At 38.4% G+C, this 13,120-nt stretch overlaps 1 protein-coding gene across 6 annotated transcripts in view; it reads left to right on the top strand.

The window, feature by feature from the left end:
- Window positions 1-13,120, top strand: part of LOC145962978 (tyrosine-protein kinase Dnt) — a 114,365-nt gene that overhangs the window by 61,634 nt on the left and 39,611 nt on the right. For all 6 annotated transcript variants that reach the window (XM_083084518.1, XM_083084517.1, XM_083084519.1 and 3 more), the window contains 2 exons: window positions 5,275-5,449; window positions 10,638-10,842. In XM_083084518.1, the coding sequence (XP_082940644.1) occupies window positions 5,275-5,449; window positions 10,638-10,842 (380 nt within the window). The remainder of the gene's footprint in view (window positions 1-5,274; window positions 5,450-10,637; window positions 10,843-13,120) is intronic.

Raw genomic sequence — 13,120 nt, 5'->3', positions numbered from 1 at the left:
ACTTGTACGCATGGTACTTCACAGGCGGTTCTCTCGACTCCGCAAACTTCACGCGACCTCGAAAGCGTGTTTTCTGAAAAAACAAGCCACACGGAGTAACGATGAATGCAATCTGGCAAATAATCCCCCTTCCCCCAATTTTCATCCCTCTCTCTAGCGCCATAATAGTTTGCGAATACTTTATACTGATTTTGTGTAACCAAAATGAGTTTTGGGGTGCACGGTTTTCGATAAATAAACGTTCCGCACAAAATAAATTGAAACCACAGCGATGGATTCATACACTCCATCTTTTTAATTAAGAAGAAAATTGATTCTTTGGTTTCCGATAAAAACAGGTAAAAATTGGATTTTGTAGAATTAAAGAGATGAAAAAAAGAACGCATTTTAAAATTGAAAATAATTTTTCTCTATTTTTGACCAACAGTTGACCCCGACTTTTTCGTTCTCTGAAACAATATCGTTAGACACGAAATCAAGAGCAAACAATTTTTTAAATAAATTTTATTGAAATACTCATATTTGGTATTTTATACTATTTGTTATTTTATTATATTAAATGCACAGAGTTTTTTGTCTTAAAAATTTGGAGAACATTTATTTAAAATCTTTATACTAAAATGTAATTGAATATTGCTGGTGTCACGCATAGAGAAACGCATGCATTTATATGATACCTACAGAGAACGATTCGATGGAAGGCGAGCAAGAAAAAGATGAAAAAAAGAAGAAAAACAGAGAGAGAAAGAGAAGAAGACAAAGAAGTCGCAGATCCGGATCCGGTTACCGAAGCAGGCGATGGTACAACAAAAAGCAATTCGCCGAGTAAAATTGAATTTCGTCGAGGGTCGGTGTATTTAATGAAAGAGAAGAGAAGGCACCAAGAAGATTTCTCCTTCGACGAAGATCAAGAGAGTCGATCGCATAGAAAAACGAGATGGACAGGGATATGCGAAGGGAGGAAAAAGGACGAAAATAAGTAAGCACCACCGCGGTAAGGACCATAGTCGCGTCTTGAAGAGCAGATTTCCTGCTTTGTCGAATTTGCTTCTTCCTTGTCCGCTCCCGCATCACCAAAGAAACCGAGGCCGGCTCCTGACGAGTCCTTGGACGATCGTTTCGAGCTCGAGAGGTCCTAGCAGCAATCTGAAAGCGCCTCGAGATCACTCGAAAATAATCGAATTCTCTATACGGAACTCTCTATATATTCTCCAAGAAGACTGAAAGATATATTGAAGACTATTGAGATGTCAAATCGAAAAAAAAGAAAGATTTAATAATGACAACTGATTCTCAACTTTCAAATTATAGTTATTTTATTATTTGAAATTTCAGTTCGCAATTCGCATTGAGAGTGCACATATTAGATATTTTTTGTTCATATTTTTAAATGACAATATATTCTACCTTCTGTGTTTTTTCAGATTTTTCTGTGTTGTTTTCAAACATTTATATTATTTTTCGTCTCAAATATCTTTAAAAAATACCGACATTTTTTGAATTATCGAATAATTTCCAACGCTTGCGACCATATATACTATATTTAGAGAGTATTAAAAAAATATGTGAAATGTTTGTGAAGATAATGATGTACTAATAAGAATGATACAATCGCGGATTTAACTCAAGTATTTAAAATATATAAATAAGTATCAATTTTTTCTCGGCACCCAACTGTCGATATGTCGTTAAATTTTCTTAATAGAAAAGAATAAACTTATCAGCGCCCAAAAGTGTAATTTCGTGATTTTCGCGAGTCTCTCAACATGACTAAATTTGTTTCTAAAGTCCACAGAGCTCGCGGCGAATGAGGGAACGCGACTCGTGGAGGGTCACCCTGTTAATCCTCTGGAGACTTAATTCCCGGTCCTCCGTAAATCTCGGTTAAGGTCTGTTTGATGGTAGCGGATAGCATAGCTCAGACGGATTTAATTGAGAAGTCGCTCTTAACACGCCTTCCTGACTTTATAGTCGCTCTTTGAGTTTCGCGAGTGCGCGTCAATCGCGACAATTTATATCGATAGGTGCTCCACATTATTTGACTAGTGCAGCGTAATCTAAACGAGATGAAAGTATAACGATGTAGGATGTCTATATTACGCTATTTTTAAATAATCGCACAATATTAATTTACATATTTAAAAAAACCATATTCCATGTATAATATATACGTGATTTAATTTATGTAGGGGGAGTAGCAAAATATGATAAATTTAAATATTGCAAAATATGTAACCGAGCTACATATTATTACGTAAATAAGCGTAAAAGAGTGGGATCAGCGACAGTTAAAATTAAATAAATTAATTAAAAAACTTGATGAATATATTGCAAAATCTAACGCAATTGCAGTTTTAGCGCAAAAATAATAGAGACCTCTCGAAAATGCTCGTCCGTTTCTCGGGCGCATCGTAGAGAAACATTTTAGGAAGATGGAAGGACTCCGCGAAGGAACGATGCGAACGAGTTGCTTCTAAGATACTGCAGCGCAACGCCGAGGGCTACTACGATTTATTTAACTTTTTCTTTTCCTGCTGCTTCCTGCGCACGTCTCATCGCGCTCGAGCAAACTCTTTCTCGTCTCGTTCCTCGTAGCTCGTGTTCGCAATGTGCTCTATCACGTAAAGCTGATCTGCTTGGTTTACGTTATTCTGGCAAGAGCACGAAGTCTATTTCCTTCCTTCGTAAAATGAACGAGGGAAAAGGAGAAAAGAGATAAACATCAAGGCTTATTAGAGCCCGTAACATATTTGTCAAAGTGAAAAATTATATTTACAATTTTTTTACGGGAAAACAACACAAGGGAATAATAAAATTGGAAGTAAAATTTAAAAAAATGTTGATTATTTGAATGTTAAGTTTTATAATAAATTTTAAGGACGAATCATTGATAATTTAAAAACGTAGAAAATTGAAGCCAAAATATAATTATGAAGTCATAATTTTTCAGCCCCATCGTTGATAGTTTGTGAGAATAATAATTTCATGCTTAACACGAAGAGAGAAATTATAACTGAGTTTTATAATAAAAATTAAAATTTTATATAAAAGTGCGATATGTTTTTTTAGAATAAAGCAACTATAACTTGCAAAAAATGTTGAAAGTAATCTAATGCAACATTAATAAATGATGCATCGTAAAGTTTCTACATAAAAGATTTCGGCTTTCAAGTTTTTAGTTTCTCTCTTGATGGAAAGGAAGGAAAAAAGAAAGAGCCATGCGATGACTGTGTATTATGTCGACAATGTCTTAATTTTCGTCCTGAATTCTCTTACGCCGCAGGCGGTATGTATTTTTAAAGCACTGTTATTTTTACCGCAACTACGACTTGACGAATATTTCAAAGAACCGTACCATTTCCTCTTCTTCTATAGACGACATAGATGTTACTCACTAAAATTACTTTACAACAAAAAATATTACGACTTTCAAATAAATATATAGAGAAGAAAAAGCGACTTGCTATTTAATAGTCACAATCAAAATAATAATCTTAATTATCGAAAGATAACAATTTGCCAATTTGACAAAATTTTGTGCCAATTTTTTCCGAAATTTTAGAATCTTTGTCTTTATATATTCATTATATTAAGCGGAAGAGAGCACAAGATTGAGTTTCCATAATTAAAACGCTAATTAAATTGAAAAAAAAAACTATTAAAAATTCGTCAAGAATGTACGAGAAAATTTGATAACTACGAGATTTTATGTGGAAAAAATAATTATTTACGTACGCGAGTTATAAGTCAGAGGAGAAGCAAAATTTAATAATGGCGATCTTACTCGTTCGCGAAAAAAAAAAAGAAATAAGTTAGCGAAGAAATGGAGAGTTGTTTTAGATTTCAGGCGAGCAACGCCTGAAATTGGAGGAACGCATTTAGGGATTATACGACGCTATAATCTCGGCAACGAGTTAAGAGCTGATGGAGTTTACTTAATTTTATCATGACGCTCCGAAAGGATGCGCCCCTTTTCCTCGGCATATCCTAGTCGAGGCTGACGTGCTCGGTTCTTGAAAGCTTTTGAGCTCTCGCGCTAAAGTTCCTCCGTCTAGGCCACGTTATTTACCTTTATAACAGACGACAAGGCGCCTCTCAGTTCGACCAGAGTCTTTACTTCTCACAACGCACGAAAGGATAGAGAGAAAAGAAATATCAGAAAGCCAAGTACGGCGGAAAAATGTAAACGTGCGCGACGCAGAGAGGAAAGTCTCGACAAACTCGTTGTTTCACAATCCCTTTCGCGAAGCGAACGGAGCTAACAAAGTTCGAACTAATTCGTTCTAGATTCCTTATCAAATGTGCATTTTAATAATGAAAAGTTTCAACTAAAATTGCATCCAAATATAGTTTACAAAGTTCAAGTAGGTATGTCGAAATATTTTAATAATTAAAATAAATTAAATAAAGAAAAATTTGATTATTTTAATTGAGATTTCAAGTGATATACATTGAAAATGATAGACATCATATATTCTTTAAATTTTTTTCCACACAAAGAATGGAGTCGTTAGCATACGAAATGCAAGAATCCTACGGCGCGTGAGAAATGTGTAACTATTTGCGAGGTAAAAGTAAATTGAATGAAACAGTACCTTTCTTGCTGGAAAATTCGTGGTTTGCGGCCAATGACTCGCCATCAAAGTGAGATCTCTTTGGGCACTTTCCACGACTCGTCGATATTCCCGCTCGATAGCGCCGCGATACGTATAAACAATGGCTCGATTCGCATCCAGTGCTTTTCGATAGATTTGAATCTCGAGCACGTGGCTCGAGTGGAAATGCTCCAATTGACAAAATGGATTGCCGATACTATAATGGCGGTCGTGCGAGTTTTGTAGATTGAATACATTTGTATTTGGTGACGGATATAAAAATCATCGAATAGAACGTCAAGAGGCTTCACGAGTCGCGCAATTTTTTTTCGATACAAGTTAAACAAAATAAAATTAAAATTAAATTAAATTACACACTGATGCGTTACAGAGCTATATATATGTACATATATTGTTTGTCGCATTTTCTGGAAATTAAAGCACGAGGAAAATGCTTAATTTGACACTTAAAAAATTTATTTTTTATGAAAAAAGGGAAGAAATTTGTTTATCAAATCAATTCAATTATCTTTAATGTACCTATCACAATAATTGAATTTTCAAGCGAATGAATCCCTCTTTCATTTATTTGTATATTTGATTTTTAAAATTGTATAAGACAAGGAGAGGTGTATAGAGATTTGTAAAAAATAATTAATTAATTCATATATATTTTCAGGTGTCGAGACTCCTCCCAGCAACGATTCGGTGCGTTTGGAGCCCGATCCGCTCGCAAACGGTGCCGGTGCACTTTACGTCGCAGCTACTTGTGCGTGCGCTTTAATTCTTGTCGTCGGCAGTGTCGCCAGTGCGTTATACATTCGCAACAGCAAGGCTCGCGTTCAAGAATCGCAGTGAGTAAATTTTTTCATTAATTATACAGAAAAGTATAATAATATAAGTATCGTGTATTTAAAATCCCGATGTACCACCACTTTTCCGCTGTTTCGATATTTAAAGTGTCTAGATTAAAAACACGAAAAAGGAATCTGAGAATGAAATTTTTAAAGAGTAAGCAAGTGTAACAGATGAAAGGAGAGGCTTTGTATGTCCTGATAAATTGCCGGTCTTAATCTTTGGTTCGTTAGAATTATTTAAAGAAGCTCGCGCATTATTAAAAACGCGGTAGAAAGAAGTATAATCGGAGCAGTAATAACTCCACATGCACACACACACATAAATGCGTCGGTGGATTTTCGAGCCGACGTCTGGCTCGAAAGGAGAGAAACCGACACGAGGAAGAATAATGTGGACGCCGTGCAACTTTTCATTCTACGTCACTTATTAAATTCGCATTTCAAAGCATCGTCCCTCTCGCGCATCGCTCGCAAAAAGAAGAAGAAAAAAAGGAAAGAAGAGAGGTACAAATCGGTGCTCGCGTAGAAAAGATTTTTCCATTACGCAAGACGCCGTCGCTTCGCGTAAGACGCGTCGTAAATACGGCTTTTCACGTATCACGCTCTCATTTTCCGCGAGGCGTTCGAGAGCGAAAGAATTCGCGCGTGTCTTGCGACGTCGCGAGTTTTCTGCCGAGCGGAAGAATCGTTTGGGAGGAAATGGAAGGGGAGAGTGACGAAAAGATTTTCGTACACCCGCGGGAAATTCGCCGGATAAGCTGGATAGGAGGAACTCGTCCGAATGAAATATCCTTTCAATAAGCCGCCGGTGATCCGTCGACCGCTTGGCACGGCAGCCGACATTTTATTGCATAGCTATACGCACCCTCTTACCTTGTATCCGTGGGACTAGCTGCGGGGGGGGGGGGAATGTAAGGATGTAAGGGGTCGCGAGAGAGGATCCGCTCTTTTATCTCTCTTTCCATATTCGTGCTTTATATTTTTTTGTTCGTCGATCGCCTTTGACCGCGCTGCGCGCATAACTTGAATGGACTCGCTGTAGACTTTTTTTTGAAATTAATATCGCACTTGATCTCCTCTGAAATGATTTTCTGTTCACATTGATTATAAATCTACGAAGATTTGGCTCTCTTGACAAAAATGCATTTTTTAAAATTTTTTTATAGTGATTCCAAATGTCACCAATCCTATGTGCAATTTTTGTATTATTATTTAATGTTAGTAATATTAATTTTCAATATTAATATTTAATATTAATATATAGTAATACTTAGAGCAATTTTTATTATTTATAATACTATTTATATGGATGAAGTTCACAGTTCTTTTAATTAAAATGATCAAAAAATCCTTACTAGATAAAACCGGGTGTGGTTTCAGATCCATAAATTACAACTCAAAATTAAAGGCACTCGTCAAGAATTAAAACCTCGCAAGAAAAATGATTTTCACAGACTTGTATGTCATTCGACATTTATAAAAATACTTCATTAATTTTATTTTACAGCGTTATTAGTTCATTTTTTATAAAGAAAGTAAAGTACAAAAATACAATTTTGATGCGCGATGCAGAATATTTTAGATCCCTCATTTTCCTTTAATAGGATTGACTTTTATTTTCGTCGGTAAATTGTCTGAATATATCGAGCGTCCTGAAAAGACCTCGTCATGAATTTTTCTCGTTAAACGAAAAGCAGATCGTGTTCTAGCACCCGTCTCCTCATTAACGATATTATGCGAAAACTTGTACCCGTTGCTTTTAAAGTTCGATCGTTATTTTCACTGTAATTATTTTATACTTTAGCGTATCGAATGTTCCATTTCACGTGCCTCTACTTCGAGGCATAATCGGTGGACGGGGAATGTAGAAATCATATTGCCCGGAAAGTTGGGCAGAAGCAAAGCCACTCGTCGCTTCACTTTGCTGCCACCTCCTTCTCTTCCCCTATTATTTGTTTCAAAGAGGGCAAATTGTCTTTTACCCGGATATTTATTAGCTTCTTTGATGTTCTTCGTTGCGATTTTTTTAACGAATTTTTCTCGATACTGTTAAATGATAAACAGTGGATTTGCTCTTTCAATGAATTTTGCTGGAAAATTGTATATTACACGTTGTATTATTCATAACATTGTATATTTCATACTTAAAATCATTCGCTAATCACTCATCAAAGATAAATTTTTTTATATCCTATATATTTGACAAAATTACAATTGCTTTTTCTTACAAAGTAAGACCTGTTTCTGGCTGTTTCTATCAATCTGTACGGACAATAAAAAATGCAGTGCATAGGAAGATATATTACGTTAAATCCCAGCGTTATATTACGCGAGGTTGAAATATTACACGCCAATCTGTCGCGGAATTGGAATCAATATCTCACCGCGGTACTGACCGGAGAATTCGAAAAAGAAAGCAACAGATGTTCGCTCGAACAAACAACGTGCGATTGGTCGGCGCGTGATACGAATGCGATCGAGCACGATCATCCGTAACAATGATCTCGCATCGGAGGACATCAAATATTTATCGCATGGCAAAGTGGCCTTTATGGGGAACTTATAGGGAACCCAAAGGAGGGGACGCGCCCTTACTTTATACGCGTCTTTGGGTTCCTTTTGACGCGGACCAATTGTCTCTCCCGGGATATATTAGCTCTTTTGAGTCTCTTCACCCTGATACCGCGCGAAGGAACGAGGATCTTTGCTTCCCTTGGTCTGTCTTCCCGGTCTCTCTCTCCCTCTTTTTATTTTTTTTTTCTTTCTCCTCTACGTACATCCCCGCCGGCGGGTAAAACTGCAGATTTTACATCCGTTCGCTCGAGCGAACACGAGCCGCCCTCGTCCCTCGTAAGCCCTTCTTGCCGCATCGAACTCGACGTACAAAAGGCGCCTTCGAGATTCGGCAAGCAGCGAAAAGTTTCCTCGGGGGTAGTTACGCCACTCACGAAACTCGCGTCGGGATTTCGTTGCAGTCTTCCAACTTTTGCTCCACCTTCGGCGATGTTTATTTTTGCATTTCGATATTGGCTCGATTGGTATTTCCGTGACTGTAGGTGCACATATGCTTGTTAGTTTTTCCTTTTAATAAGAGAAAGATTCACGTATATGAAGACCTGCTCTTTAACTCGTAATCATTCTTGTGATACATTTTTTATTATACGAGTTATTCAGAATACTTGTATGTATGTGTATAAATATTAAGGACAATTTTTAAAAGATTTTGTAAACTTAAAATTTACATTTTTACGGAAATTTTATTCGTAATTTGTTCTAAAGTTTGCAAAATTTTATTGCCTCCTCTTTTGAAAGAAAGTTATTGAACTTGAGACATTTTGCAGGCCGTTCTTACTTAGGAAATATTAGATTAAAATGATCGATTTACGGATTTTGCTCGAGCCGATAATATTGCGGCGAACACGTCCTCGATTTCGCCATAAATTTTCGATCTAGGAAAATTTCAGCACGAATACTCGTTCGCGAGTTGCAAAAATGATATTACTTTCCGAACGACGCTTTAACGTTTCTGTTCCTCGCTTTCACGGACGTAGACAGATTCGCCGGAAGTCGATCTGGCTGCGAAACGCTTCCGTAAGGGTCGCGTAAAAATAAACGGGCACGAATGAACGAACTAGGAGAATATTTGAAATCGATGGCTGTACGCGTTTTTTCTACCGCTCGTCTTTTTAACGAATATACGTTCGACGGCAGATTTACATGCACGAAATGGCCAATAAATCGCTAAAAATATCCTCTCTTCTATTTCTCGCCGCTATTTTTCAGTCGTCCTTCCGTTTCGTTTCTTCCTTTCAGATTGTCTGCTTGAAAATAACGTCTTTGTTTCAATGTAACGATCTGCTCCAAAAATATTTGTCGCGAGAACTTAAATTAATTTCGAAATTACAAGATGAATGAAGAATGATCTTCACTAATTTCTTGAAAAGACGATATTATTTTATTAACATTTAAATTTAAATTCTACTTTTATTAACTTAAATAAAAGATTTATAAAGATTTATAAAGATTTAAAAATGTTTAATTACAAATCGTGCTAAATATACGTTCTAAAAGCGGAAAAGAGAGACGAGGAAAATTAAATATGGATATAATGTTAGACCAATGATGTGGAATAGAGATAAATTGCATTCAAAAGTAAATCGGTTAAGCCGAAGGTAAAAGTAGCTTTTCTCGACTTAGAATCGAATTGACGCGTTTCTTTATCGCAAGATCGTTGGTACGAAAGAGAAAGGATCATTTCGAGCTCGACAGCTCATCCGGGACGGGATGTAAATCCTCCTGGAGATAGATAGATGGATAGATAAAGAGAGAGAGGAAGAGGAAGGGGGAGAGAGGGAGGGTAGAAATACCGGAGAAACTTCTTGTCGAAGATAATTTCTCGTTGAGGGTTATGCACAAGGTGCGGAATGGAGCACGCTTTTGAAATATGATAATGCACCGTTCTTCCCACTTATGCTCTTCTATCTTTTGCCGGGCAAAGTATATCTGCCGGACTTTATAAAGCGACCGTCTATCTCGTAAACGACGTTGTAATTTGAACTACGCATTTATTCCGACATATTACTGTCCTGCGGGAGAAGCTCGCTAAAAGAGCTCATTACGCGGTGATCCCCAGGCGAAATTAAAGCGAGGTAAAATTATCAGTTAAGGTGTATATTTTCTGACTCTAACAATGAAGCTTATTAAATATTTTTGAATTGCAAAAATGTGTGATTCAAGGTTTCATAATGCAGATTAAAAACGTTTGATTCAAATCGATCATTAATCGTGTAAACATTAATTTTTAAGGAAATTGATGAAAAATAACAAATATTTGTGATACAATAATTCATAGCTGTAGCTAAAATCTTCTTGAATTTGTAAAATCATGTAATTTTTCAGAAACTAATACAATGAATAAGGAAAATAACTGATGAATCTTAAAGACGCGCGAAATCATCGATCAAAATTTTCTCGTCGACATTCGTGAATTTTCAGATTTCAAAGAAATTCGACATAATAACGTCGTAAAGTTTGTTTGAGCGAAATCACCTTACTACGACTTCTGCTTCGTGACAATTTTACTCGAGCTCTCGTTTTCACGTCGCTGTGTGCATTGCTATTGTAAGGATAATAATTAACCCTGTAACAATTGTGCGCGGCTACAGAGGTCCTTTCGTCCTTTCAGGAAAACTCTGCCCTGCTGCAGTTACTCGGCGGCTGACACCGGCGGCCTGGCGAGAAGTTCTGTCTTGGTTAGAGTCGACCCGCGGCCCGGAAGCGCGAATTCCGGAAGTTACGCCACCATCGCCGACCTTGAGCCGCTGTACGCGAGGCCGTGCGGTTCCAGAGCGAGTTACTACGCGGCGAGCCATGTGACGCATCTGAGCCAGGTATGATGATAACGATTTAGCATGTTAAGCTGGACCTGTGTGTCTATCTGAAGCTAAAATATGTACAAAATGTTCGGTAACTCAAGTCACATTTCACGTAAGCTGTCATTTTATGTGATGTCACTATAGCTTATGAAAATCAAATCAAATTCAGGGATTTTTAATTTCAAATGTTTACTTTTTCTTCATGTGTTCTTTTATCTGGGTTAACATCTCGAAACTTGAAATATAAGAAACTTTAAATTGAGATGAATTTTAGAGCTTGCTCGAGAGAGGATTTTAACTGAAAATTTAATTATCCGAAAAATTAATAATAGATATACACAGCGCGACTGAATTTTGCCGCGCGACGAAATAGTCCGTGAAACAGACTCGACGAAACGGACTCGGCGAAACTCGTAGCGCGCGTCAGGAAATCCGATTTTTCCCCGGTCGGAGTCTCCTTCCACTTCGCTATCGCTTCGCGGAGCGAAGCGTCTGCCATCGGACTACCGGAAGCGGAAACAGTGCGAGACGACTCCTCCTCCTGTCTCATCCCGCGTCCCGTCTCGTCTCGTCTCGTTTCGTCCTGTATATATACACAATGAGTGCCGCGCCTCGCAACTTTATCGAGTTTGCGGCCGAGCGAGCCGCTTTCCACGGACAACTTTGGCGCCCAACCCTTTGCAGCCCTTCGGCTCTTTATTCAGCAATTCTAAACCCGCCGACCTACAACCCCCGTCTCCCTCTCTCTTTCTCCCTCACTTCGAGAGGAGATGTAGGGGAAAAATTGTACGCGAGTAGTGCCTTTTTCGCTTCGATTTGTGTCTTCTCGAGCGTGTTCGCCGATTCCTGCATTTCGAGCAGAATCTCTTTCCTTCAGCTCGTTTCTATCGTCGCTTTGACGCGATTGCTGACCGCGTCTTTGATTCCTTTCACAGCTTTGAGTACGCGTTCAGCGAGACGAGATGTTTGGTGCATCGCGATCACTTCCTTAAAATTATTTCTTCAAGAAACGCCGTGAACCTTTTCTTAAGATGGAAATTTCTAATATGATACGAGATATTTTATTATCTATTTCACGCTTAATTTCATACACTTTTGGTGAATGGCTTAATTTTGATTAATAATGATGCAAATTATTTTTGAATTATTCATTTATGTGTCGAAATATCCAAGATGAAAAGTGTATCTTTTTAAAAATTGTATCAATTCATTATTTTTACATAAAATAACTTTTAAATATTTTTTTACAATCATACATTTTTTTGTAAAGTATATATATCTATTATTATCGCAGCAGATATAGAAAAGAATTTGTTTGTTCTTTAAGCGAAAGAGAAAATATCAGATAAATGTTATTAAAGAAATTAGCTAATTTCTCCGCGATTAATTTATACGTCTTTATGGCAAGATAAAGAGTAATCCGTAAGTACCCTTGCGCTTACTATTAACGCATCGTTCATACACATACGAGTGATATTTACGAGCGGCCGCAAAAAAGCGATAAAGGTCGATTTCAATCACCGGTCGTGCACGCAATCGCCGCGTGTCACGGGCCGCCGCGTCGTTTTAACTACCGCGTTTTAAAGCACGCGCTATTACCCGCCGCTATTACTCGTCGTCCCCCGGAGTATCTTTCTGCAAAAGTGCGCAATCAAAGAGAAGAGAAGAGCGAAGGGTCGTGCGAAAATGTCGAATAAATATGGGATCGCGCGCCGCTTCTCGCGGAACAAGCGTTTTGCATTAATTTCCCCGGGAAAAGAAACGCGGATATATTCACCTGCACATTGTTGGGCGCGAGAAAGAAAGAGAAAGAGAAAGAGAGAGATCGTGTCGGCAACGCATGTGCGTACAGGGTTGTAGCCGCCGTCGCTGACGCCGGCGTTTGCCCTCCTCAGACGCGAAAGAGAGGGCGAGGATCGGCGTCGAGCTGAGGGAGCCAGCGAGGATGAGAGCGGTTGTGGAAGTGGGTCCTGTGATTGTTTCGGCTTTGATCTTGGATCAATTTACCGGGTATACGCGCGTATACGCGCTCTCCCCCTTCTCTCTACAACCCTCCTCGACGCGACGTTCCGTCTCGAGCGCAACCAACCCCGTGAACATACATGCACACACGCATAAACGCCACACACACGTGCAAAGACGCATCATGTACAGTCACGTACGAGCACTCGCGCGTACCGTACCTACACTAACGGCTTGATGTAACCGTGAACTTTCGTGAAAACTTACCCTCCCGACCCGCCAGCCAGCCAGCCTCTCGGACCAACCGACTGACGTAATCCAGCGACACGGC

This window comes from Camponotus vicinus, unplaced genomic scaffold, assembly GCF_025532165.1.
Source record: "Camponotus vicinus isolate PSW18456_S1 unplaced genomic scaffold, iyCamVici1.0 SCAF_12, whole genome shotgun sequence".
NCBI lineage: Eukaryota > Metazoa > Arthropoda > Insecta > Hymenoptera > Formicidae > Camponotus > Camponotus vicinus.
This window is presented reverse-complemented; position numbering and strand designations above follow the sequence as displayed.